This window comes from Prinia subflava, chromosome 3 (genome assembly GCF_021018805.1).
Source record: "Prinia subflava isolate CZ2003 ecotype Zambia chromosome 3, Cam_Psub_1.2, whole genome shotgun sequence".
NCBI lineage: Eukaryota > Metazoa > Chordata > Aves > Passeriformes > Cisticolidae > Prinia > Prinia subflava.
Genome location: NC_086249.1, coordinates 33,646,286 through 33,673,576, shown reverse-complemented (window position 1 = coordinate 33,673,576; position 27,291 = coordinate 33,646,286). Strand labels below are relative to the sequence as shown.

The following is a 27,291-nucleotide window of genomic DNA, read 5'->3' as shown; positions in this document are numbered from 1 at the left end:
ACATCAGTACCTATGTTTCAGCAAGCAATAGACAAACAGTACACAGAAAGAAAAGGAAAATTCCTAATCTTTGTTGCTTTGTTTATTTCAAGTGTAAGCCCTTCAAGGCTGACACTGCTTTACTCCATATTTTGTGTACTACCTCACACAACAGGGCATCAAACACGTTAAAATGCATCTAAAACACGCTTCTATAAAAGGAAAAGACATTTCTAAGTAGGCTCAAAAATGTTACCTGACCATTGCTGCTGGGATATCTCACACCAGTATTTCCTTACTGAGAGGATATCCTTTAGGAGAATACTACTACAGTCAGAACCATAAGCAGCACAACTTGTTGGATCTCTTATAATTTCCATGACATAAATCAGAAGTTCCTGACATTTCAGCCTGGGTCCTCCTATATGAAGAAAAAACATGAGATTATTTAATTAAGCCAAATTAATTAAAAAAACAAAACAACAAAACCCCAAAACCTACAGCTCTGAAACAGTTCTATTAGGAAATATTTTCTTAAACTGCTTCTAAAATATAAATTAACAATGGGAGGATATATCAGTTATAGACTCAAGTAATTAGGGTAAGTAGTAATGAGTAAATGAGTAATTAGAAAAAGGCACTGTGAACATCAAAAAGGGCAGATAAAGAGCACAAATGACTGATTCACATTAAGATATTTAAATAGTAAACATTTGGAAGCAAGTAAGATGAACCCTACATTGGTAACTTAACTTCAAAGTAAAAATTAAAAGTTATGCCTAAGTACCAAACCAAACCAGTATCTCTATGTGATTATGCGTATTACTGACTTTTATTAGCACATCTGATGAAATATTTGACCAAGCTTCCAACTTCTTGTATCTTTTTCTGTCTGGTAGTTTGGGTTGAAGCAGATGCATTTGGTTTTGTCAGCTGGAGGTTTTTAAGTTCTTTCTGGAAATATTTCTGCAGGACACTACAAAAATAAAAGAGAGATTAACCAAGGATCTCCTCGCTTATGACTGAAGTAAAATAGGAAAATGTTGTTTTAGCCTAAAATGCCAGTTCCTGTTCTTCTCACAATCCTAATTATCAAAGACTAAAACCAACTGAAATACACTACAGTCCAAGCATGACAAAAATAGTCTATAAAAGGAAATGCTAGGTTTAAAGATAACCCAGAAGCAACTTGGAGTAGGAACCAAACTTTCCTTTAAATTTTGCACAACGCTAAACATACAACTTTTAATTAGGAAAAAAAGCATTGCTAAATTATGCTGCAACATCACAAAACAAAATAATAAAAAGTACTTATAACTGCTTTTATTGGGAAAGCTTTCAAGTTCTATTTCTTTATCATTCAAAGTTAATATATGGATTATATTTTAGATCTATGAATAAATTAAACTTTTCACTGTATTTGTCACTGTAATTGCTATAGATTTTCTGGCCTACTATTCAAATTCAGTTTAAAGGCTCTATTTTTGTATTCCTCCTGTGTATTTCTAATACATTGCTGTCTCTAAAGCAACATATAAAATTTATCAAGTACTTTTTACAAAACTTTTGGTACACCTGTGACACAAAAACTATTCCAATGCCGTCCAATTAAAAAACATAATGAAAAGCTGACAGGACACTGTACCATGAAAAGTCATAATTTATATGAACTTTTACCATGAAATTCAACACTGGTTGAAGCTGCTGTAAGAACTTATCACACTCATGCTTATTCCAATTTTGAAGTACACCTGAAGAAGATTGTACCAAAGATCAGCTCTACAAATATGCCACAGTCCTTCTACTGTGTCTTGAGGAATTCAGCAACACAAGAAACTTTAACAAAGCTACCTGCAATCCACATTAGAACTATACACTGAAAATCAGAAGCGAAGAATAATTTACCATAAAGGAAGTAACTATTATTTTTTTAAGGAAAAGCATCTATCCAATTAACGATGAGTTCCCTAGAAGTCTTCTGTAAGTGATGAGTGTGGCCCTTTTGGCCATTTTAAACTTACTTCCTTTGGAGACTAAGGTAATTACTTGTTTATAAGCTGACAAGAAATCTAAATCAAAATACAGAAAGATAAGGATTAAAATAGGCCTAACAAACAAAAGAATGATGTCCCACTTAAGAAAATTGTGACCGTTCACAGACAAAACCATAAAACTACCTAAATACAGCATCCCAACTGAGTTGCTTTCCTTGTTTAGAATCAGAATTCCGGTCCAGCTGAAGAACTGTTTCAGAATCACGGAGAAGTCGCTTGAAATTTTCAACTTCCTTCTGAAAATGTATTATGAGAAGAATACTTATTAATGATTCACTTTATTGCTATTTGAAGTACATCATCCAAAAGAAAACTTGTTACCCTTCGCTCCACAGCTTTCTCATTTTCAAGGCGACGACAACAAACGAGCAGATTGTGTAATGCAAGACTCATGGTTTGGCTTAAAGAAGAGTCATTTATACCTGCACACAGAAGAAATGGAAAAAACAGGAACTATTGAACCATAGCCAAGTAAAAAAAAAAGGGGACTGCAGTAAGAAAGTTCAGTATCAAACAGAACCACGGTGTTCAGCGTTTCACTGAAAAGCTCATTTGTGGCTGGGTCAGTCCTACTGGTTGCAGAGCTGAAGCAGTTTCATGTCAAGAATGTAATCTGCTCTTACAGACAACAGTCACAGAATAACTGCAGAGAACCCCTTCACATAACTCTGACTTCCTCTCTTTCTAGAAGTGCTGAGCAGAGCTGGGCAGACCACTGGGAGTGCAATTACAGTAAGAATGATAGAGCTAAATACATTCTGGCAAGCAGCACCAGCTTTCAGTAGCTCTTAACCTGACACTGCCAGGAGAAGGCAGCACTTGGACAACAAGGCTCTCACTTTGTACATTTTCACAGGTATGCACTATCTATTGACAAATCCTTGGGGACTCAACATATCAAAAGATGATTAAACATCAGTCATATGAAAAAAAAACCTTTTTCCTTCTGTGATCACTTAAAATTATGCCTCCTCTTCTTTGACAGATATTGGAATTAGCTAGATCTTGCACTATATAAAATTATGATGCTGCAGATCACAACCACGACATTCTATTTAACTTCCATGCTTCTACTTTTACACCCTTAAAGCGCACCCGAGAGAAACCCTGTTTGGAAAAGACAGATTACACAAGTTGGAAGTAACTCCAAACATACGCTGCTGCTGCTGTAATAAGCAAGGGAGCACAGGCATTCATGATGTACAGCACTGCATCTTGAGTGCTTACATGAGAATATAAAAATAGACATTTAAATATAAAAAACTTTAAATATCTACTGTCTTAGACTGCATTTATTTCCTTTGGCTTCAATCAAGACCAGGCTGGGACTAATTATGATCAGAGATTTGGTGACTTATAGATGTGCATGAAAAAAAAAACATTTTAAGTGCAAAGGTTGCCTGTACTGTGCAACGGCGCTTATTTAAATTAAGTGTTCCTTTACTAATTTCAAGAACCATGGAATATCCTGATTTGGAAGGGACACACAAGGATGCCCGAAGTCCAATTCCTGGCCCCGTGCAGGACACAAGAATCACAGCATATGCCTGAAAGTGTTGTCCAGACAGCTCTCGCACTCTGGCAGGTTCGTGCTGTGAGCTCTTCCCTGTGCCAATGCTCAGCCACTCTGTCCCTCTGCTGGTTGGGCACTGGAATAACAAAAAACCCAACCCGGCAGACTTGCTTTTGTTGGGAACGAAACAGAAAGAAACTTCTTAAACACCAGTGGTTTCTCAAGTGCTTGATCGAAAACTGCGGCAACAGGAGTCGTCTGCTGTAGGGCCTGGGCATTCAAGAAGGCAAGCCCTCTCCTTTGTACTTATTGGTATTTCTACAGCAATAACAGCAGCAGTGAAAATTTCCCAAGAATGAATCCACGTGCTGCTTCTACCGCTGACACCGTTTTTTACCTGGCAGCCCCAGGACTCGGCAGCCCCGGCCCGCGGCAGCCCCAGGACCCGGCAGCCCCGGGCCGCCGCCCCCCGCGCGGCCCGCGAGCCGCCCCTCAGCACCCGCAGCGGGGCCGCGGCCGCCCCGCCCGGACACGGCCCGGCCCCGGCCCGGCCCCTCACCTCGGCCGGGGCGCACGGAGCCCCGCTCCGCCCCGCGCCTCCGGCAGCGGGGCTCACGTGTGGAAGCAGCGGCTGCGGGCGGACCTGGAAGCGGATGAGCGGCCGCGGCGGGTTCCGGCGGAAGGGGCCGGGCGCGGCGCTGGCTGGCGGAGTTTCCGCGCCTTCGCCTGGGTGGCGGGGCGGCCGGCTGCGCTCGGGGAGCTGCGCCCGCCCGTGCCCCGCTCCGCCTCGGGCCATGCTGCTGCCGTCCGACGTGGCCCGGCTGGTGCTGGGTGAGTGAGCCGGGAGGGACGGAGGGATGCACGGGTGAGGCGCGGACCGCCGGCCGCGCCGGGAGGGCTCTGCCGGGCATTGTCAGCCGCCCGGGGCGCGGCGGGACACGGAGCCGGCTTCGCCCTTGACCCTCGGCGGCGTCTCTTGGTGCCTCCCGGCTGGGATTGTCCCTGCCGGGGCTTATACCGGGCAGCCCCGGGCTGGCCCCGCCGCCCTCCGGCCCGGCCTCCGTCGGGAGCGAGCGCAGCTCGCTGCTGAAGGGTTCGGGTCCTGAGGGACCAGGCCGCTCCCCGGCCGTGCCTTGGGCTCGGGTTCTTCACGAGAGCAAGGAAACGTGGTGCTCTCCGGTGCCCACCTGCAGACCCAGAGCTGCCGAGCCGTGCTTAAACAGCTCCTGGTTACAGGAGGAGTTCAAGGGTGACCCGAAATCCCGAGGAAGGCTGCGTTAAGGATCAGATGGGGTTTTGTTTTTCCGGCCGTGTTTCGCTCACCTTCGAGGGTACACTAAAAGCTCAGGTGTGATCAGAATCTGTGGAAGGCACAGCGTGAGTGTGTTCAGGACATTGGCAGCAGACAATGAATTTTTTAAATGACTTTATGCTTTGGATTATTTGGATCCTGCCAAAGGTGAGAGCACATTGATGGTACGCAAAAATATGACCCACATATTTCAGTCCCAACTATTGGCACAGGTTGCCAAGATTTCTTGGCAGCTTGCCCTGTGAGATTCAATTTTCAATTGTTCACAATTTGTAAATCCAACGCCATTAAAGCTGAATGTCTTCTTCAGTGTTCCCCTAGCACAATTCGTTTTTAAATACTACCTGGCCTGTTACTTACTACTATCTTGAGAAAAAGGCTAGTAAGAGATGCAAGTTTTCTATTACTGTGCAGTAACAGAATTTTTAGAAACTCCATGGACTGCAAAAGAAGAGTTGAAATCATACCTGTGAGATCTTTCATTCCACTCTTCCAAACAAGATTGGTGAAGTTACAAGTTTCCAGGTAGAATGCTTATCTTGTGTGTTTATCAGAGACTTGCAGACACAGTACACAATCTTGGCAACATCCTGTGCGCTGACAATGATCCACCCTCTCTTGTGTCTGTTGTGGAGTGGAGCGTGCATCATGTCTGGAAAAACTGACCAACCTCAGGTTGCAGAAGAAGATATTCCTTGCCACCCCCCCCCAAAATCTTTGTGGTGCTGTGAAGGTTGATGAATATTTGTTAATGAAACGAAACTAAAATGATAAGCTGAGCTCACGCACAGGAAGATGCATAAGAACATTTATCTTTTCCTAATTAATAGAGTGAATGTGTACTATGAGTTAGACATTTCTTGAGGTAGAACAAAATATAGAATAATTTCTATGTGTTAAAAGATACGTCACCTTTTGTGCCTTTCATTTGATTTTGGCAACCTTAGGGACCACATACTTGTATGTCATTCTACAGTGTGTGCACAAGAACTTTGGGTCAGCTGCACAGGCATTTTTAGCCTTTGGAATGCTTTATTACCAGGAAATTGGTGTATGTAAAATGTGTCTGTATGCAAGCATTCAGTCTTCCTTTGTGATACTGTAGTAGTAGGTTCAAGAAAGAAAAATGGCAACTTCTTGAGTAACTGTTCAGGTAAGTTTGATTTTAAGAGAAATCAGAGCTCCACTGAGCCTAATACCCTATCTTCCAGCCTGGACAACAGTGAGATATAATCGTGTTTACCAGAAATACACTTTCAGCAACTTGTGGCTTGAGATTTTTCTAGGAAAATGTATTTGAAAAATTAAATAGGATATTCCTTTCCACAGGCACTGCTAATGTTTTCTGTCAGATAGGCCTGCTCATATATTGGGATTAAATTCAGGTTATTCCCAGGGTGTATTTAACTTCCAAGTTTCTCTACTTGTTGAAGACATGAACAAGGGCTTGCCTGTTGGAAATAATATTTATTTTCTTCAGCTGTACTCAGATCTGCTAAAAGATACTTGTTTTTATTTAAAGGGCTCATTTTTCTGCAGGCATTCATGAACTGAGGTGGACCATTTTGGGGGTCCTTTAAAATAGATAATGTATGTATATTCTGCATTGTATAACTAGGCACATGTTTTTTCCTATCTTGAAAACATTCCATGCTAAGCTCTGCTAAGAGCAAGGAGCATTTTCTTTGTGGTTCTTTTTTCTAGAATCCTTCATTCAGATCGGTCTCTTTCTGTCTTTTAGTCTTTAAGGTGTTTGAAGATAAAAGCAGGGTTAAAAGGTTTGATTAAAGCAGAACATATTTGATGAGGAATGGAATTTTGGAAAAGAAAACTTTGAAGAAGAAAGTACATTTTCTGTGATGGTGACTACTGAGTCTTAGGGTGTAGGGAGAACAATTTCCATCTAGTATAGCTGTCCTAAATGAAAATTACTGTAAGTGATGGGGGGGAAAAACCCTTTTTCCATTATTAATTTTTTGTACAATGCCAGTGTTTTTCACAAATCTTATCCACTGTTGCAGCAGCTGTACAGGTTTTACCTATATTGAAATAGTACAATGCGTGGAGAATTACTCTTACGTAGCAATGCATTTTATTAAGAAAATATCGTAGATTTCCATTGAAGTATCAAATATGGTGGAGGATTTGTTTGTAAGCCTTCTGAGCCAAGAACTTTTTATTTTCTTGTGTGTACAAAACCAAAATTTATTTGTATTGCCTCACTTCTAGTCTTGAATACTTTGTAAATACAGTGTCATTCCAATCTATTTTTTTTTGTGCTCTTCTGGATTCTAGCTGTTAAACATCTGGTAGGAACGTATGTTTTGTCCAATTAACATCACTTTCCTTTCCTTACATAGAAATTTTTCTCTGATTATTCCAACCCTGCATGCAGCTTTGATACCTATTGAGCAGAAGTAATGGATGAAATAGCAAAATTTTCCATCTGATTTGTTGCAGGCTATTTGCAACAGGAAAACCTTCAAGCTACCTGCCATCAATTTATTCTGGAAAGCTCAGATTTGAAAGAATATGCAGAACACTGTACAGAAGATGGTTTTATTCCAGCCTGCTTGCTGGTGAGTTTGTGTTTGCAAAGCAAAAAGTTACATTGTCATGCATCCGTGGAAAACAACATTGGGGATTTCTCAGTGTAACAATTAATGCTCAAATGCTGCTTAAAACGTTTGATATTTGATTTGTTTCTTGTTTTTTCATCCTGTGATATGAGCAGTTATTTGGTTTCTAGAATTTAATCTTACTAAGAAACATTTAAGTGTGAAATATGCAAACTGGTTTCAGCATGGTCTGGTGCTTAGTCTGCCTTACAGCTTTGAGGTTGATTTATGGAGGGGTGTTGTCACCAGGGTTTTATGGATTTCAGGGCTGCTTTTGTAATTTACTGAAGATCACTTTCCTGTTCTAGACATGGCAGTCAATAATATTCCATTTCAGGTACATTGTAAATATTTAAGTAAGGCATCTCAGATCTATCTGAGTCTACCAAATTCTATTGACAAAAACTGTGTTCATCCTCCTTTCTGTTCAGTATCATCTGCATTGTTCTGGGTGAGAGATGGAATTTCGTGTGTGCATAGTGTGTAGCCACATCTGTAGATATGTGTGTAGAGCTAGAGCATAATTAGATAGTTTGCATTTTTAAAAAATATACAAAATGGAAATTTTACTATACTGTGCAAATTAGAGGGTTTCAGTATTGCTGTGTATCAAACTTTTAGTGTTTATGTGAATGTCCTCTTTGTGTTTTCTTCTTCATTCTTCTAGTATATTAGTTAATTTCATGGTCTGGGATTTTGTCCACAATAGTCAAAACTCGTAGAAGTCTTGTCTGAGATCCAAGGTGCACCTTCTTGATGCACCTATTCAAAACAAACTATTGAATTTATTTTATTTACAAGTGTTTAGTCATCTGTACTTTGATGGTAGGGAGTTGAGAACCAAGCTATGGCCAGCAAAAATTACAAAACCCAAATGTAAATGGATTATCCAGATTAATAAAGCTTTTTCATAGTCATGTTTTTCTCAGTAGAAACATTTTTCCTATTGTTCACGTAAACCAGATATCATAGTATCTAAGTCAAAATTCTTACTGCAGCTGAAATATTTGCAGTAAAGGGCTGTATTTGACATGTAGAGTTCCCACTAGTAAACAAGACAGGAAGGTACAGCAGATGATAGTGGTAACTTTAAAATCTTAATTGTCTTTGTGTCACCTAAAATAAGAGGACAAGTCAATATGATAGCTGGGTTAATTCTATGTGACTGTTAAAAATTCTGCTTCAGATAGAGGTTCCTTAATGTTTGCATATTGGTGTTGTTTTCCAGCATGGTACACTGGTGTGTTACAGCTGTTCATCATCTAATTTTCATGGGTTTATTCCATAAAAATAAAGTGAGTGAAGGTCAGACAGCTCTAACCTCCCGTGTTGTGCCTTGAGATAGAGGACTTCACATTTTGGGTGCATAATAGGATTTTGTCCCATTGATTGCTCTCTACCCAGCTCCTTGTGCTGAGGGTCAGCTTGGTGCAGAGTGCTAAAGAACTCCTTAAATATGAAGAGATACAGCAGGTAAAGTAGAAATTATTAGTGAAGATTCTAAGATCAGTTGTTTTTTGGTTTTTTTTTCAGTCTCTGTGTGGAAAAAACTTGACAACTATTCTTAATGAATACGTAGCCATGAAAACAAAAGGTAAGCCTTCAGAATGAGGTGTGAGGTGTTGTTTTGTTTTTATTTGTCTGTTGTGAACTCCTTGAGGAAGAGGTATATGGTCTTCGAGTAATCCCCATTTAGGCTACAGCTTGAAGGTTACCATATTACACAGCCAACAGCCACGACTTCTAGTGATGAAAAGGAATTGGTTATCTTAGTTTGCATATGCCAGCATATAGTTTCACTTCACATGTGAGCATTTTTATATCTCAGAAGCACAGAGATACAATCAAATGTGCAAAGTGTATGAACAGGCTGCCCAGGGAGGTGCTCATGGCACTGAGCCCTGTCAGAGTTGCAGGAGAGTCTGGGCAGTGCTTTTAGTCAGCTGGTTTAGAGTTAGGTAGCCCAGTGAGGAGCAGGGAGTTGGCCTCAATGATCCTTACAGATCCCTTCCAACCTAAGGTATTCTGTGATTCCATGAAATAGTCAGGAGCAGTCCTATGGTATGAGCTGTTTCTTGTCTCATTTTAAGACTAACTAAAGTAGTTTCAGGACTACCTAATATATGTTGACAGAGTTAGAACATTTGCTGGTTTTGAAAGCAGTTATTGAGCTTCTGAATGTTACCAAATCTTACAGGGTTTTGATATCTGTTGTATGATCATATTTTAGTGGTGCCTGATTTTAAAAATCATATATGGAACACTACTGAACATTTTCTTCCTTTCACACTAGGTTTGACAGAAATGGTAACTAAGACACAGATGGACTTCCTTCAAAATGCTTTGCACTTAGCATCTTGAAAAACTTAGTAAATTGAACTGTTGACTTGCCTTTTCCATCACACTTTTAATGTTCTGTGCTTCAAAAAGACCAAATGTTTTTACTTGTTTGGGTAATATCATAAAATAAACTATTACTTTTAAAGGCCTGTCTGCCAGGTTATAATTTTCAAAGGCACGAAAGTGACTTGGGAATATGAATACCATTTCCTGAAGTGAGTTGGAGGGGTTAGCATGGGTTAGGTTAGCGTGTGTTTGCTGAGGAGTCAACACCATGTGCAAATTACACCAAGAATTATAGTCATTAATTCAGTTTCATCAAGGCTTCTAAACCAGAACTGTATCCATACCAATCAAAAGTTTTAAAATTAGGAGTTAGGACTCTCTAATTAATAGAATATTAAGAAGGCAACTGGGCACCTAAAGTTAGATGATGTCTGAAACACTCCATAATAACTATTTTGCTTGTGATTTTACTTTTTTCTCAGCATATATCAGTTTTGGGCATCAATTTCTTTTTGTTGTTTATTTTAGAAACAACAAATGAAGTTCCAGCAATGATGTCATCTCTGTGGAAAAAATTAGACTATACACTTTCTCAGATCAGGTACTGTAGTTTGGAAATCAAGAAAAGTAATATTTCACTCTAAGAGTGAGTCCCTATGTTGACCAGCTCCCAATATCACTGTATGACAATGGTTTAGCTCTCTGTTTCCTCTGAGAGACAGTGAAAAAGATGGGCATGTGAGAGTTGATAGTTGAGCAGACATTTGAAGATTTTAAGGTGGGGCTAGCAGACAAGGAGGTCATTAGTGTGAGCATGTGGCCTTCCTGTAATAAAACAATGTACTATGACTCATTTAGAATCTGATACCTTTGTGGTTACTCAATCAAAAATGAAACAGTAAGCTTCACTAGAAGGATCTGTGACCATTGTTGGAAAGAATAAAAGTAGCAATCAGTGGATTTTTCTGAAGGAAAATTCCTGTTTTGGTTAGAACTAGACTGACATTAACCATGTGATAGGTACTGTCACACTGAGTAGCTGAGTGCTTCCATTATGCTCCATTAATTTTTGTCACTTGCTTTATTTTTTAGGAGCATGCAGAATTCAGATTTCAGATTTTCTTCTAATCAGAGGAGTAAGTAACTGAGTCAATTCCATGGGATCAATGGGTTTTATGTTAAAATTACCAGTTTTTGCAAAAAATAGGGGCCTTCTGCAGCCATCAGTAATGCATATCTGTTGTCTTCAATGTGGTCTAAAATTACTGTAATGATTAGGAAAGGAAACTAAGAAAAGCTTTTTGCAAGGGGCTTAAATTCTCTATTACAGCATTTTCTCTGCTGAAAAAAATCTTTTGGAAGTTTACGTGCTTAAAAGGTTTACAAACTGCTGCTTCACTGTTGAAACTGCTGACTTAGTTTGTGGTTCATAGATGAACTAAAAACATAGCCAGTCTAATTATAATGCAGTTGGATTTCTGTAGAAAGGGAACATAAAAAGATATGACAGTCCTGTAGCATTTGTTATGTATACAAACATATATCCAACCAAAATAGAAAAACATACTTGTTGTATTAGAGTTGTTTCTTTCATTACAAAAGCTGAAAATGAACTATCAACAAAGAAAAACTGGTTTACTTAAAAATAAGTTTTTCTCTGTAGTATTGTTACTGTGTAAGAAAAGAGAGTGTGAGATATAGATAGTAATTCTTCCCAGATTTGAGATTCGCTGGATTGAGTGGTATTCTGTTGTTTAAATCTTTTTAAACAGATTTTGTGTGTATATCAGCAATCTTCTTAAATTCCTTTATCATATATTTTCATCTTGTCTTTATTTCCAGTACGAACAAGAAGTGGAATTGTAGAAATGAAAAGGCAGAGAATGCTTCAGCAGTCAGCTCCTGCAAACTCAGGACTGTTGTCAGTAGCCCATCAGTCAGGGCCACAGAATTCCTCTTCTGTTGTACCACCTCAAGTAATTCACAGGCCAACAATAAATCAAAGCATGCCACAGGCAAGACTGAATACGCTGTGTGTGAACCAATCACAAACTCCAGAAAACAAGATCCATGGTAAGTTGCAAATTTTTTTAAACCTTTTTTTTCTGTGAAAAATTTATGGCTATCAATAGAAATTTTCTAAAATCAGGGCTAATCATCTTCCACTAAAAAGTTCCAGAAAATTCTTGCTTTGTTCCCCAGCTCTCCAGACTGGTTCAGGTGTTTAAAAAAAATAAGTGCCCAAAATAGAGATGGTCTTTGCATACTTGCTTGCCAGTGTCAGTTGAGAGATCAGAAGTGCTTTAATTTGTGGTTATTCTGTTCTGTGCTTTCACCCTCACCCAAATAACTTGTTTCATCAGATAGGGATGATCCACATGAAGTGGATGTCTATTTCAGGATATGTTTAAAAGGAATGGTCCTCATTTCCATGATAGTACCCAATTGTTTTGTATGACTTTCCAGGAATTGATTGGAACATAGTAAGTAATATGTAGATCTCGTAGTGCTTTAACAGTGTCACTGGAAAAGGTATTGGCATCATGAGTTGTGGTTTTTTGTTTGTTTCCCTCTATAAAGCAGGAGGTCTCATACACATTCAAGTTCCAACGTCGCAAGAACGAAAGCTTCACTCAAACTTGCTTTCTCCAGGAAGGCGAAAAAGGTAAACAGGGTTTGCTTTCAGGTGGTTTTTTTTCAGTTGTTTAGAAATTATACAGTGTTCTAACCTTTAGTGTAAATTTTCCTCAGTGGTGAAGGGTTACAAATGTAAGATCTGCTGAGGGGGCCAGTGTTTGTTGTTCCACAAAGGAAAGGAAAGTCAAAGAGCTTAACAGTAAACTGATGGGAGGCTACTCATGCTTTGTGTATATTCTGTCTTTACTCCAGTGTTAGACACAGGCAAATAATCTTGGAGCTGAGACTTGGTGTTCCTTCCAAAATGTCCTTTTCAATTGTGAAAATTCTTAATATTGATAAAAATGTGCATTTAACTTTGCAAAACTACTGAATTGAATAAATTTTGTCAGAAAAATATCAATATTTGCACTAGAAGTTGTGTGAGAACCTTCTCCTACACTAGTTTTGCATTTTCTATTCTCTAATTCAAATGTCCATTTTTCCCCAAATCTGTCCTAATCTGTCTTGATTTTTTAATGTAAGTAATTTTAGTGCTGCTGCTGATAGATGTTTTCAGAAAAGTCTACACTGTCTCCTATAAAAACATTACATTTCCTATTTACCATTTAAATTCTTACAGAACCTAACATTTGATTTCTCCTTTGAAAATAAGTGCTCCTTGAGAGGTCTTTGTTTTCAGTGGTAGTGCCCAAGTCTGATTTTGAGTTGCAGTTAATTAGGATCCATTAACTGGTACCACCAGTTAGAGTAACATGAAGTGGAGGGGCAGTAAATGCTGAATAGTGGGCATGGAATTCAGTTTGCCATTGGGCTGTTTACCTACAATCTCTAAATTTATAACTTCTGTAAAGGCAGACACAATAGATGCGTAAGAGGTAATAGAATAGGAACCAGCTTTTACTACATTTTCAATATGTAGTTCATTTTCTGGTGATTACGATCTTCTGTTTGCTAAGAAGGAAGAGAAGCACTTGATTAACTCACCATTAGGTCTACTGTTTGCAGTTTTCTCATAAACTATGTCATAAATTTCCTGGAATGTTTCAGTGAATCTCAGAAGAGGAAAAGTGTTGCAACATCTGGACCTCTTCCAGCAACTAGAAGTTCTCAAGACTCTGAAGAAGCAGTAACAGAAAAAGAAACAGAGCCCCTAGAAGAATTAATTGATGGTAACTTCCCAGTGAGTATATGCCTACAGAAGGTCTTTACATTTAAGAAACAAATTCAAACTCAAGAGAACTAGTCTTTAATATGTTGTTCATCTTGGTTTTTACAGAAATTACCTTTAGAAGATAAATGTATTGTTTTGTATTTGAACTAGCTCTTGTGTACTAAATTCATAAAGTTGATGTGGCTATGTAGAGTTTTGTTTTTCTTGGCTTATTTGCTTTGCTGACCTGTAGCAGAAGGCTGTCAGAACACAGTAATTCTTTAGAGAATGGAAACCAGAAGGCACAATAAGCACTGCTGTACTTTTAGGAGAGTAGAAGTACTGGAATGTTTTGTGTTGATTTTCGTAGCAGTGCAGTCACAGATGACTCTGTTATAAAAGTCTTCTCCCTTTGAATTGATTTTTAAGTTATTTTTTACCAGACAGTCAGAAATTCATGCTCCTTTTCTAATGATGTTAAAAATAGAAACCTGACCACTTCTGTTTTCCAGCAACTGGTTATTGAAAATGCCAGAGAAAAAATCCTGAGCAACAAATCTCTTCAGGAGAAGCTCGCTGAAAACATTAACAAAATCCTGGGGAGGTAATAAAATGAATCTCTAAACTTCATATGTATTCTTATTTGATTTATTTTTGAGTTTTGAACTAATGATGTACGTGTTGCAGTGATGGCAGCGTTGCTCAGGCTCCTAAACAGACAGACAGTGGTCCCACAGATCAGGAGACTTCAATTGATGAAATCCTTGGACTTCAGGTGGGTGTAGATTGCCCTGTTCACATTGTTTTTAAGACCAGGCATGTGAGGATGATCAGTAATGGGAACTGTGCTGAACTTCTGACATCTGAGGATATTCTCTCCTCTTCCTGTCCTTTCTTTTTGTCTCTGTTTGCCAGCACAGCTGATGCTCCCCTCTGCAGGGGCAGCTCTGCAGCTTCCCTTGCAGAGGTGTGAACTGGGACCTTGTGTGGTGCTGGGCAGGATCGAGGAGCTGAGCTGGCAGGACACTGATGTTCTGCAGGAGCTCATTTCTGAATTCATTTCCAGTGCCTGTCCAAGGCACCATAAGCATGCAGAAAGGTCAAAGCCAAGGGAGTGGGATTGCTTCTGGCAGTAATTAGTTGTAGCCTCACAGACTGGATTTAAGAACTCTGTCCCAGGCACCAGCTGCCTGCTTCTCACTCAATCCTTTGTACCAGTAATTGGCTACCAGCTTCTGACTGGTATCTGTTGATTAGATAATCAACAGCCTTAGAGAGGAAAAAAGAATTTAAAATATGTTGCTGTCTCCAAGTACGTTAAATCTGATCTGATTTTGTGATTTGCTCCAAGATAAGCATGGATCATTTAGTGTAGCAAGAGAAATTATTTTTGGAGCCTAAATAATGATGCTTTTTCTTCAAATTTAGTATTTTCTTGCTTTTGGAGGAGATGTGCATTCTGCTTGTACAAACTAAAGATGATCATGTATTCTCCTTCATTCTTCCATAAGCCTCAAGCTGGCAATCACAGAATTAAAAAGGACTTCTAAGGAGGGAAATGACAATCTTCACAGCCCTCATGAGAAAGACAGGAGAGTAGAGGCAGTTCCCTGTTTATGAAGTAGAGGTGTCTGGTTTACAAATGCTCTTCTTCTGTTCCTTGGTGATTTTAGGTCACTTGCTGTCAAAATACAGAGCTAAAAACTGTATTCCTTTCTTCTGAGGAGAAATAAAGCAACTTCCTGGTTTGGTTGGAGTTGCTGAGACAATGTCAAGGACATAACATGGAATATCCACCCTTAAAACCCCCCTATCAAAGGTTGGAGAGTGCTTAGAGGGTTTACAGAAAGGCAGGAGAAATTCTGTGTTTAATTGCTTGAGCATGTAGTGGATACTCATTTTATTCCTGGGCTGCCACAGAACAAGTCAGCTTGAATCAGGAACCTTGGAGCACTGTCCCATGCAGCTGTGCTTTCCAAGTGCCTTTCACAATGAAGTAGTTGGAGGCTATATTATAGAACATGTAATGGGTATATGAAATAAAACTTCCATTTGCTTCGTGTTGGCTTCTAGATATATGACATATTCAAACCTAAGAAATCAGGATTAATTTGGGGATTTTTTTTTACCAGTGATTTGCTTCTACAGGCTCACAGCATCCATACCACGTGCATAAGCTTCCAGTGTAGCCTGACATTTAGACCTCCTTATTGGTTAGCGCTGGCCTTCTATGTGGAGGATGGAGGGGGTAATGTCTGACAGACACGTTTGTGATTTGGAGAACCTTATTTCTTAAACTTCAGTCACTAAGATTTTTTAACAGACATTATATTTGTGGCAGAAGCGTACCCAGCATTAGTCTTTGTTCCTGTGCTGAGCAGAAGTAGTAAACCAAAAACAATCTGAAAAGAAAACAATTCTTGTCTGCTTTTCCTTTTAAGTTATGGAAGTAACTGTCTAATAGTTGTCTATCATATCTTTTCTCAGGGTGAAATTCATATGTCAGAAGAGGCTATCCAGGACATTCTGGAACAGACAGAATCAGATCCAGCTTTCCAGGCTCTGTTTGACTGCTTTTATTACGGTAGGCTGCACTGTACTCAGTACTGTTACTGTAAAGCATCCTGAATGATGAGCTTCCCAAGCTTTGCTTGACAAAGGAACTCAGCAGGCCTCTTGCAAGAGAAATGGCATTGGTATGCCTTAATACACAGTTAGATTCCTAGATACATTTATACACAGCTATAAAGTACAGCATTTTTCTGTGGCTGATCTGGGTTTGTGCTGGCTCAGTGACTGTTTTATTGCTGTTATTTTAGACTCTCCAGGTCTGAAGGATGATAGTTTATACTAGTTTGCTGTTGTCAGATTTTCAGGGTATCCTCACAATAACCATGAGGAGATACTTACACTGTGATTCATTTAAAAGGTAGTGATGACATATATGTGGAAAATGACATATTTAACCATTCTTTGTGCTTTATTTTGAAAATAGGAAAGAGCAAGGTAAACAAGAACTTACCTCCTGGTATTTCTGGTCGGAATGGAGTAGAAAACGAAATCCTGGTGGGTGAGGATAGCCTGGAAACATTTGGAAGTTCTTTAGGAACAGAAGAAACTAACAGATGTAGGTTTTGTTGTTTTGTCGCTAAGATTTCTCTGTTAGCTTTTCATTATGAAAATATTTTCAGACAATTTGTACATTTTAGAATTTTCTTTTTTCACTGGTAATACCCATGTGGACATTTACATTGCATGAACATACAGATATACCTGGTCTGTTACAACGTTTCAATCTAATAAATTTAACAGTAGTCCCATCAGTGTACTTAAAAGTTGTACTTGATAAGCTCCTTAGTGCAGGCAGACTGTCAATAAATGGATATTTTGCAGTCTCCATTGTGGAACACATGAAGTGAATATTTTTACATCTAAACATACTAATCTTGTATCTCTAAACTGTAAAGTATCTGTTAATTAATACACAAAAAGTCTTACTCTAGACACAGGGGATATTATCCTGTTTGCAGCATTCTTAACAATAGTCTATGAGTAGCAAGTATTTAGAGAAAGTATATGAGAAGTAGAGCCAAGAGATTTTTATCATTAAATGGTTTTTGTGCTTCTGGAAATCTAATGTAGTGACCTGAGCTATTTATATGTTACATGTGTATTTACTAGTAATTTACAAACTGATTTTCTAGTGCAGGTATGTTTTTTATATTTTTATATATATATATATATATTCTGCTCAACTGGAATGTAAGGATGAGTAACACTATTCCCACTTAGTTTCATGTGAAACAGTTTTCCATTGAACTGATAAGTCATTTCTAAAACGCTCTAATAGGACCCTCTGTTCTAATAATTATGGAACTAGTTTCTTCTGTCTTTTGCAGGTGATAATTCTAGAGAACCACTGTCCTGTAAAGGCTTTCAGTTAGGAGAAGCATCGTGTGCCTTGAAGACCGGCATAAATGATGATGATATGGCTGGGAAAAATCCAGCCAGTGAACAGGCGCATGAAAACTGTAGACCAGGGAAGCAGACTGAAGTACTTGCAGCCATTACCCCTGAACACATCAGAGAGCTTGAAATTGCTTTTGACTCGGTGTCTGGTTTGACTGAACCTAACAAGAGACCCGATGGCAAATGTACTGAACACTGTGCAGACACCTACGTTACAAAAGAGTCATCTGCATTAGTATCTGAAAGTGAGAGTGCTATGGAAATTGAAAAAGGCCCACCAAATCATAGTTCTCAAAGTAGTCCTAATTTAGAATATGTTCATTCTGGCACTCCACAGATTCCTTTGATTTCAGTGGCAGAGGATACTGTAGCTGGTGAAAACAAAACTGATTCCGGAAGTAAATGTCCATTATCACCAGATACATCATTGTCTGAAAAAAGACTTCCTGGAAGCCCTTCTGATGGGAGTCCTGGCCACAGTGCACTGCTGAGAAAAAACAACTCATCCATTTCTAGCCCGTCAGCAGATGCAGGAAAAGAACAAACTGTAACCAGTGATCCAGCTGCCTTGCCTGGGGTTTCACAGGAGAACTCCAGCCAGCCCTCTGACCATCAGGACCAGAGCACACAGGCAGATTGTGCTGCAGGATCTGCAGTGGACATCACGGCTCTTGACAAAACAGAGCTGCAGCTTGAAGTTGTTGATACTTCTAATAAAACTTACTCAAATGATCAGCATACACTTGATAAGTCTTGTAAGAAAGATTTTAACCTCGCTTCAGGACTGTCAAACACAGAGGGTACACAAGGGGAGATGCAAGAACCTTCATCTTCTACAAAAGTAGACACTGATAATTTATATTTCTCTTCTAGTGATAATGCATGTACAGACATTTCTGTAGTATCCACTGAAAACAATCTTACTACCTCTGAAATATGCCATTCTCCTCTCCCTGAAACTGCATCCTCAACAGATGAGTCAGGTATTGAGGCCAAAAGTATAAGCAGTGTATCTTCTAGTAGTCAACCAATGGATGTTGATCCTTCTAACATAATGTCCCTCAAGATCATCATCAGTGATGATCCATTTATCACATCAGACACAGAGTTAAACAATGCTGTTTCCAGCATCACAGGAGAAAATTTGCCTACTATAATATTGTCATCTCCAGCCAAATCCCCAACCAAAACTGCAGGCCTGCCCAAATGTCTGACTTCAGAAGACACAGAAAAAAATGTGGATTCAGCTCTGGCAGAGCAGAATCTTCTTGTGCTTAGACCTAAGGATCCTGTGGTCACCTCGGTTAACACTCAGAATGAAGACTGCACTGGTTTTTCAGCTGCAGGTTCAACTCACCTTTCCAGCGAAGGGGGATTTATCCAGCTGATGCCAGCCACAAGCACAGCATTTGGGAATTCAAGCAACCTGTACATAGCAACCTGTATGACTGATCCAGCAACCTTGGGTGCAGCTGTAACACCATCAAATGTAGTTGTATTGCCTGGCAGTTCTATGCCACTGGCTTCCCAAGCTCCAGCGGTGCAGCAGTTGCGGACTCCTCCCAGATCCAGCAATACATTTCCAGCAAACCAGACTGCCTCCCCAAACTTCCCACAGGGTAATCTCATTATTAGAAAATTACTGAAAATGTGGTGTTTATACAGTGGTTTTGTTATTTTTGTTTTTCCCCTAAGTGCATTAAAAGTAAACCATTTTAAACTGCTCTGTCTGCCACTTGAAAGTATCAAGGAGTTACATTATTTTAGTGTATTAGTTGCTAGTAGAAATGAAATAGAACTACCCAAAGTCATTGATCAGGCTGCTTTGAGTGAAAAGAAAGCACCTCATATTTGAGAAGCTTAAATTATATAATTCTAGCAGCATTAGATGTAGGAAGCATATTTTGGTTTACACTGGGAAGGATTCCATTTCTTTGGCTAAATAAAGCAGGTTTTTATTTTAATAAGATTCCTGTTATAAATGGAATGCTTTGTGTTATAGGTGTCCATATTTTGTGTGGATAACTGGGTAGATGTATCTAGTCCTTCCCAAATCACTTCCTTGGTTTTGTTTCATTTTTCAAAACCTAGTCTGCATTAGAAGTACATTTAAGTAAGTATGAAAGTATAACATTATTTCTTTCCATGATTTAAAATCTGGTACAAGCATTTTTATTACTACAGCAATAAAATTTTTGAGCGCTTTTTGAAATGAAAAAAACAGCTATAAACCAGCTGTAATCACTACATTTAGATTTCTTTCAAAAACTAAGAACTTTTTGCAGTTACCTTTGAATTTCTGTATGTAGTCCTTTCATTGAGGCCAGAGGCCAGTGCAGAGACCAGGACATGCAAGGTCTTAGGGTGACAGCTTTCCTCTAATTAGGATTTCTTTATGCAGTTGTTCCTTCAATGCTTTTTTCATAGAGAGAGGAACAGTTTTCTTTCACAGTTGACAGTATTCTTCCACTTTCAATTAATGTGCTTAGGATAGTTGCCATATTTTGTAATTTCTATATATCTGGCAGCTAAATAAGAGATTTAATGTTACTTTTATTGGGTTTTATGAATCACTTTAATTTAAATGTTAAGATAGGTTTATCATACTTCAAGCTTTATTCTGAGCTACCTCTTACAAAGGAAATCAGACTTTAGCTAGAGAGTTCCTTATAAACTGAAAATTAAACTGGTCCTTACCCTGTTTTCTAGTAGTGAACTCTAGCAAGGACAGTGAAGTTTTTCTGAAAATCGAGGGCGTTTCTTGCAACAGGTTTTGACCATACGTAATTCTAAGAAATCCTGTCTTGAAGCTTTTCCTTTCACTGAAGTATTTTTAGTTTCTGTACAATCTTAACGGTTTGGTATTTTTTAGGTTCTGCCATTATAATTGCATCTCCAGTGCAGCCAGTTTTGCAAGGAATGGTGGGAATGATCCCTCTCTCCGTAGTAGGACAGAACGGAAATACCTTCTCAGCACCTGCCTGCCAGGTAGTACGTTACAAATAAAGATTTCCAGAACTAAAGCTGGAGCTATAAGAAGTGGTTTGGTAAATTGTAAGAGAATACTTTGATTCTTTCAAGGTTCTTCATATGCCTGTGGCTAATCCAGTGTGCAATGGAAGTGTCCCAAAGCTTCCCATCCCTCCCAAATCACAGAAGATTCCTGGAGCAAGAAACAAGACCAGTACAGGTACCTGCCTTGCCTTCTTGAGAAGGGCAGAAGAAATGCAGAGGGTTTAAAGGACAAGTCAGTTATAAGTAAAAAGGTTTCTTATGTATCTCTGCTTCTATTCCTGGCAGTTGCTAGGGTGACTTGAAAGAGGTCTGTACCTGCAGTTAGTGACTCTTGTTTGCTCAGTTTACAAAGAACTGCCAGCATATAACATAATTCCAGTTTTGGCATTAAGCATATTTCCAAGATACAATGTTTCAATGCAGTTTTAAAAGCTTACTTTTCTTTATGTTTCAGGTTATTTTTCATCTTGTTCGTTTTTAGTAGTTTACTGCTGCCATTGGAACCAAGCCATATAGTAATGCAGATATTAGAAGAGTCAGGAGTTCTAAAAATTTATTAAGGAAAAGTATTTATTAGAAGTGTTGCATGTTTATACAAGAAATGCACTCTCCTGTCCGTTTTCCTTTTGCCCTTTCGGGCATATGCTTCTGTATATTCTTTTCATTGAGATCTTGCTTCTTTAAATAGTTAATTGTAACAAGACTGGAGTTATGATAATTTCTCAGTCTTGGAAAGGGTAAAGAAAAATAATTGAAAATAGAAACATTGAGTTATAAGGACAACTTGTGCTTTAGCCTATCTGCCTTTTTTAAAAAGAGTAGGTTTACTTATAAAAATGAAAATAAAATGAAATTTCAACTCAAGATAAAAGCTAGGATTGTATAGTAGCTTGCATTCTGGTTTGCTGATGGGTAGCTGAGAGTTCCCTGTATTAAAGTCCTTCTCCTTGGAAATCCCCACGGTGCATTTTTAAGTTCAGGATAGTTTGTTTTGTCTCGCCAGAGCTGTGCATTAGCTAAGTGTAGACAGCAAGCTTCTTCTTTGCTCTTTGCTAGTCTACTAATTAGTAAAGTTTAAAGTTACAAAATACTGCAGAGTTTGTTGCTGGGTTTTTCTCTATTGGTTCTCTGTCAGGTGAAATGTCATTGTACTGTGAAATTATTTACTTGTCATTCATTGATACTTCATCTGTTGTTCCAGGAAAACCGGTACCAAATGCAGCTGAGCCTTTGAGCCATGCAAATCCTCGAACGCAGAGGTCAGTAGTGCTAGGTATTGAAACTTGCTTTCTTTTTCCTGTCGTGAATTTCTTCATCCGATGTTGTTGAAGAGAGGAGCTTTTTGTAGTAGTGGCATAAGCAGTTCCCCCTTTCCTGCTGCCTGTCTGCTAGGAGCATTGATACAGATGTGTGCTGGAAATGGTGCAGCCTGTGCTCGAATTGTCTTGTCACTGTTCCTGTGTCAATTTTGTATGGCTTTGTCTTTACTTTCTCCTGTCTCAACTCTCAAATAAAAATGGTTTGAGTGGAGTGTAAGCTAGGAGAATTCCCTGTTACATTTACTGGGAGATTTAAATGATTAAAACCTTTATTTTTTCTTTTCAGATGAGTGGTATCCATGGTTTTGTAGTGCAGTCTCATTGCCCTTACCATTTTCTGACCCAAATCCAGTAGAGTTTATTAGACTGGGTTCTGCCTCTGTGTTTTAGCTGTGTGGATTAGAACTCTCCTAGTCATTTAAAAAGTGAGAACTGAATGCAAAGATGGCGAGGACAACAGCATGCTAACTTTATATAGATGAACATAATTTCTTATTGGGGCAGGTGCTACTTTTCTTTTGGGCAAATGGGAAGCAAGCAAGGCTGCTGTAGTAACTCTCCTTACCATTAATGGACTTCTGAAAGAAAAAGATGTGGAACGAGCAAAACAATGTAGGAGGAGATCAGAAGTTCAATTTAAGTATTAGAGGTGAAATAATCTTTTATTGTAAAAATAGCACATACTTTAAAAATGTACCTATTTAGAACTCTCTCAAAATGCTGGAAAAGTGGAGATAAAACAGGAACATTAAAGTCAGCTTATTAAAAGACCCCAACCATATATCAAGTTATACCAAATACATGCATGCAAAAAGTACTGGTTTTTTTAAAACCACAGAAGCAAGATCTTGGATAATCCCACTTTAAAAATTCAGTTTTCTGTTAACTTTTGACCTCTAGATGTATGTTTTGCATTGCAAAGAGAGCAAAATCTTCCCTGCAAAGAGGTGTAATTACTTACTTCTATTTTCTACCCTCTGTCTCATCTCAAACCTAATGGAAATAAACTGCTGCCACTCAGACCTTTTCTACCATTTCAGAGGTACCAAAGTGAGCATCCCAAACACTTGAGTTTTCCTCTTAGAAATCATAGAGGCTTATCTGCAGGGAGAGAGTCTTACAGACATAGATGAATGATGCCAAAGCTCCTCTTGGAAATGCAGCCTAAGGCAGGCAAAGGGCACAGATGCAACAGTGGTATGAGCTGATAGAACAGAAGCTTTCTTCTTTCCACAGTGCAGTGGTGGCTTTTTCATATGAATGGGGCTGGTTGGCAGGTGGAGACCACACCCCAGGGAGTTTGGATGTTGTTGTCCAGATGCCCACTGGAAGCTTTTTTGTCTTGCTCAGTGTCCCACCACGCACAGCAAGTGCAAAGGGAAGAGTACAAGGCACACACGTGATTACATTGTCCAAAATATTGTGGCAGCCTCTTAGGAATTTCAGCTCCAAGGACTTCCAGAGCCATAAGTAGTATTCTGGCATCGACTGTCCTGTCATGAATGCGCTCAGTTTCTTTTTGAGGTCAAGTAAACTACCAGCATCCACGAATATCCCAAGGTAAAAATGTTCCCAGGTTTAGTTACATCCATTGTCCAGACCTCCTTGTTGTGTTTTGAACCTAATACCAGTGTTATTTCATGCCCCTGGTTTTTCTACTGGAAGGTACATTTCATTTTTGAAATAGTTTCATTTTTGTGGGCTTTCTTTACAGAGCTCTGTTGCTCAGTGATCTCTCTTTCCGGGCTGAAGAGCCTCATTCTGCCTAATTGTTCAGTGTACAGACTGTTTCATACCTTTTTGCCAAGAAAGCCTTTCTGAGCTTTCTGCAGTTGTCATTCCTTACTCTTGGTCTTTATGTGCTGATGAAATACTTGTATTTCAGGATGGAGAGAGCTTTTTTGGGAGATGGATGGGGACTTCCAGCCAATTGAAATTAAGTTGCCTAGTAAGAACAAACACGTAATAAAATGTTTTCATCTTGTTTCAGGGCTGGAAATTGGGATAAGCTCACCAGTGCAGAACCAGGAAGGAAAGTGGAAGAGAACTTACCTGTTGCACCAGCAGAGAGCACAAGCTCAAATTCAAGGCAGAGTGAGAGTCACAGGAGAGTGCTTCGCTTTGATAACGTCCTACCCATTGCAGGAGGGAACACCCAGATTCAGGCTGCTAAGAGTTCATCCCAGAAGGAAAGAAACGAAAACCCTTCATTTGCTGTTGACTCAGCATCCTCCTCTGCTAAGGCACAGGTACCAAAGAGAGACAAAGAAAAAACATTGCCCAGAATTCTGTGCAGGCCAGAAGTCGGTAGCAACAGAAGCGCATCTGCAAAGGAGCCGCAGCCCGAGCGGAAGGCGGCAACTGCAGGGCTTTTGTCAGATCCCTTCCACAAGACGACAGCAAACAAGGAAAACGAGTTACAAAGGGACACTGATGAAAAGCAGAAGAACCAGGACACTGCCAAACTCTCAAACGGCCAACAAAGCGTTGCCTCGTGGAACGAGAAGACGGTTCCTTCGGTGCAGGAGCTGAACAAGAAGCAGGGGTCACTGTCGAATGGGGCTGGCAATGGCAAATCATCAGCGTCTGTTTCCTTGTCCTCCAAGGAGACGAAGCGAGAAGCCGCCAAAGCTTCCAGCCAAGGCCTCAGCCTGTCCAGCCCCTTCAGTAAGCAGCGTGCGGAGATGCTGCAGGACATCCAATGGCAAAGCCCCGCTGGAAAGACAGCTGAAAACGGAGAGCTGCCGGTGCCCCGGACGCCGTCGGGAGTCGGGGACAGGCACGCGGATGACACCACGGACAGCATGCGCACGCCGACGTGCCGGCGCTTCACCGAGGACAGCGCCACGCCGCGCATCATGGTGCCACCCGCCACGCCCGACCTGCCCGCCTGCAGCCCGGCCAGCGAGACGGGCAGCGAGAACAGCGTCAGCATGGCCGCACACACCCTCATGATCCTGTCGCGGGCCGCCATCGCGAGGAATAGCGCGGCAACGCCCCTCAAGGACAACACCCAGCAGCTCAGGGCCTTGAGGAGCACCGTGAAGAAAAGGAAACTGGAGGACTTGAATGAGGGCGAGAGAAATTCTCGTTCTGCAAACAGAAAAGACCTTCAGAGCTCTCCAACACCAGCAAAAAAAAAGAAAATCAAGGCAAGTACAAACATCTGCTTCTTTTCATTAAAATTCTAAATATGTATTAGGTATCTTCACGTGTACTATTTTAATGGAATGGTTCAGAGATGCTAGTGTAAATGCCTGACATCCTATTTAGATTAGCCAGTTTTTCCAACTTTGCCTCTTGAGTGTAATCTGAACTAAGCTTTCTTAAGATTGGTTTAATCTTCAGATACACACAAGTAACTCCTATTAACTCTCTAAATAGGCATGAATGACAATTACATTATTTCTCCTAAAACATGAATGAGTTTCTAAATTCTAAGTTTCTGGGTGGAATGTGGGAATAAGCCAAACTCAAAGTAGGCCTTAGTAGAATTCAGGCTGTTCTTGCATCCTTGTTTAGTACCATGAGTGATACTCCCAGTCTCTGTAGTGTGCAGCACTGTGCTTTTGACTTGAGGATTTAAGGGCAAATAGCCAAGGTGTGAGACACAAAAAGGTGTCTTTGGCTGTAAATGAATGTAAATAACCAAAAAGGAGTATAACTTTGTAATTCCCATACTTAGTTTTGGCATGCTCCTGAAACACTGAGGCTGGAACGTGCTCCATTACACGGAGCAGGGGCACATCTCAAGGGCACACAGCAGTGTCTGAGTTCTGGGGCAGATTTGTGCAGGAACAGCTATAAGGTGGATGGAAGGATAAGGAAGAAAGGAATGCTTGCAGGCTTTTCAGTTCCCCCAGGTTCTTTGTATTTAACACAGTTGTTACTTTCCTCTCCTACAGAAAAAGAAGCTCCCAAATTCATTTCCAGCAGGAATGGATGTGGACAAGTTCTTGTTGTCTTTGCATTATGATGAATGAACAAGAAGTTGAAGTGGGGCCATCTGAAGCTCAGTGGAGCGGTGCTGAGGTTTTGTGTGGGAAGTTAACTCTAAAGGGCAAGTTGCACTTTCAGTGCACTGAAGTTTCACTTTATAGCAAAGTCATGCTGTTTCTGAAGCAGGTAGCAAAGTGTAAATATCATTGAGTTGGTATATGTTTATTTTTGAAAAAGCACTTGCATAATTATAGAGCCATTTAAATTGCAAACCTGTAAATTTGTATAAATGAAATGTAAGAAAGATTGTACATTTCCTGTTAGACCACGTTGTCTGTGTTCTGCTGCTTTCTCTACTCACCCCTCCGAAGCGCGCAGCCGGTCTGTGGAAAGGTGGTGTTTGTCACTCACTGCTCTAAGACAGGGCAGCTGCCTTGGCCACTTCTCATTGTTTTGTTGAATCTGAAAAGGACTTAAATACTCAGCTCTAACTGGCTTGTGCTCACACTCCCATTTGTAACTGTCAAACCTGTGTTGTAAGGCTTTGAACAAAATAACAAAAATACCAATAGCTAAACATAAGGCCAGTAAAACCTCAAAATGTGTTTCTCATCTGGTGAAGCTTCTCCCAGCCAGTCATTCAGACAAGAACTTGAATCTGGACAAGCCGCCTCTGTTTAAAGTATTTGCTACATAGGAAGTCACTCAAATGCAAAAGCTGTTTTCAAGCAATGTGCTTTTGTGTGGGGTCTTGCCTCAGTAGGAATGCTTCAACTGAAGCAACAGCTAAACAAGAATTACTGTGTGTTCTAATGCAAAAGTCAGTTCCCTCACCTTTCAGTTGTACTGCTGAGTTCAACTGTCTAACTCTTAAATTTTCAGCCAGACATGGAAAAATTTGCATCTGATTTTTCTGTTTAACATAGAGGTTGTCATAGCTATTGCACAAACCCTCTCCCAAAGGAGTGCAGGTGAAGCTCAGCCTACATTTGCTGAATGAGCACACCTTGCTCCAAATCTGCAGAATTTTCTCTACTCCTGTTTCTTCCTTTGTTCTCAAATTGTTGACGTCTTAAAAAAATTTGCAAGTTTTCTTGTAAGAGATCTGTACAGCAACAGGGCAATGTTTCAGGTAGAATACAAGGATTCCTAAGGAACCAAGATTATGCAGTAGATGTTTATATTAAACCCATCCAATAACTAAATACTGCATAGTGTTTACAGCTTGAATAAATATTTTTGTTTTAATAAAAAGTTGTGTGTCGAGCTTAATGTTTTTAAGTGCACTAAGCAGCTTTGCAGGTACTGAATAGAAAGATCCTGTTGGTCAGTTGTTTTTGAAGACAAAGAGTGCAGTGTTAAACACTGAGTCCTAATAACAACTGTCAGAGGGACTGGAGCATGCAGCACAAAAATTGTCTTGAGCATGAAATGCTT

At 39.8% G+C, this 27,291-nt stretch overlaps 2 protein-coding genes across 4 annotated transcripts in view; one reads left to right on the top strand and one right to left on the bottom strand.

Moving 5' to 3' along the window:
• ATM (ATM serine/threonine kinase) overlaps window positions 1–4,200 on the bottom strand; it is a 57,082-nt gene extending 52,882 nt beyond the window's left edge. For both annotated transcript variants that reach the window (XM_063394592.1, XM_063394594.1), the window contains exons 1-5: window positions 4,106–4,200; window positions 2,355–2,455; window positions 2,157–2,269; window positions 810–955; window positions 236–400 (exon numbers count right to left, since the gene is read on the bottom strand). In XM_063394592.1, the coding sequence (XP_063250662.1) occupies window positions 236–400; window positions 810–955; window positions 2,157–2,269; window positions 2,355–2,426 (496 nt within the window). In that variant the 5' untranslated portion in view covers window positions 2,427–2,455; window positions 4,106–4,200. The remainder of the gene's footprint in view (window positions 1–235; window positions 401–809; window positions 956–2,156; window positions 2,270–2,354; window positions 2,456–4,105) is intronic.
• Window positions 4,201–4,230: 30 nt separating this feature from the next.
• Window positions 4,231–27,108, top strand: LOC134549128 (protein NPAT). Of its 2 annotated transcripts, none has more exons than XM_063394589.1 (18): window positions 4,231–4,377; window positions 7,319–7,437; window positions 9,010–9,070; window positions 10,351–10,423; window positions 10,915–10,958; window positions 11,665–11,895; window positions 12,406–12,487; window positions 13,510–13,642; window positions 14,125–14,216; window positions 14,300–14,387; window positions 16,100–16,196; window positions 16,608–16,739; window positions 17,512–19,200; window positions 20,454–20,569; window positions 20,663–20,771; window positions 21,798–21,855; window positions 23,906–25,067; window positions 25,821–27,108. In XM_063394589.1, exons 1-18 carry the CDS (start codon window positions 4,341–4,343, stop codon window positions 25,896–25,898), a joined length of 4,401 nt encoding a protein of 1,466 aa, XP_063250659.1. In that variant the 5' UTR covers window positions 4,231–4,340; the 3' UTR covers window positions 25,899–27,108. The 2 variants fall into 2 exon arrangements, with proteins under 2 accessions (XP_063250659.1, XP_063250658.1); XM_063394588.1 differs by having other exon boundaries at window positions 12,403–12,487.
• The last annotated feature ends 183 nt before the right edge of the window (window positions 27,109–27,291 follow it).

Bases quoted from the DNA above. Each gene is read 5' to 3' on its own strand.
- LOC134549128 (XM_063394588.1), top strand. From the start codon at position 4,341: ATGCTGCTGCCGTCCGACGTGGCCCGGCTGGTGCTGG. The intron at 4,378-7,318 runs GTGAGTGAGCCG...GATTTGTTGCAG, and splicing joins CGTGGCCCGGCTGGTGCTGG to GCTATTTGCAACAGGAAAAC. The intron at 19,201-20,453 runs GTAATCTCATTA...GGTATTTTTTAG, and splicing joins CTCCCCAAACTTCCCACAGG to GTTCTGCCATTATAATTGCA.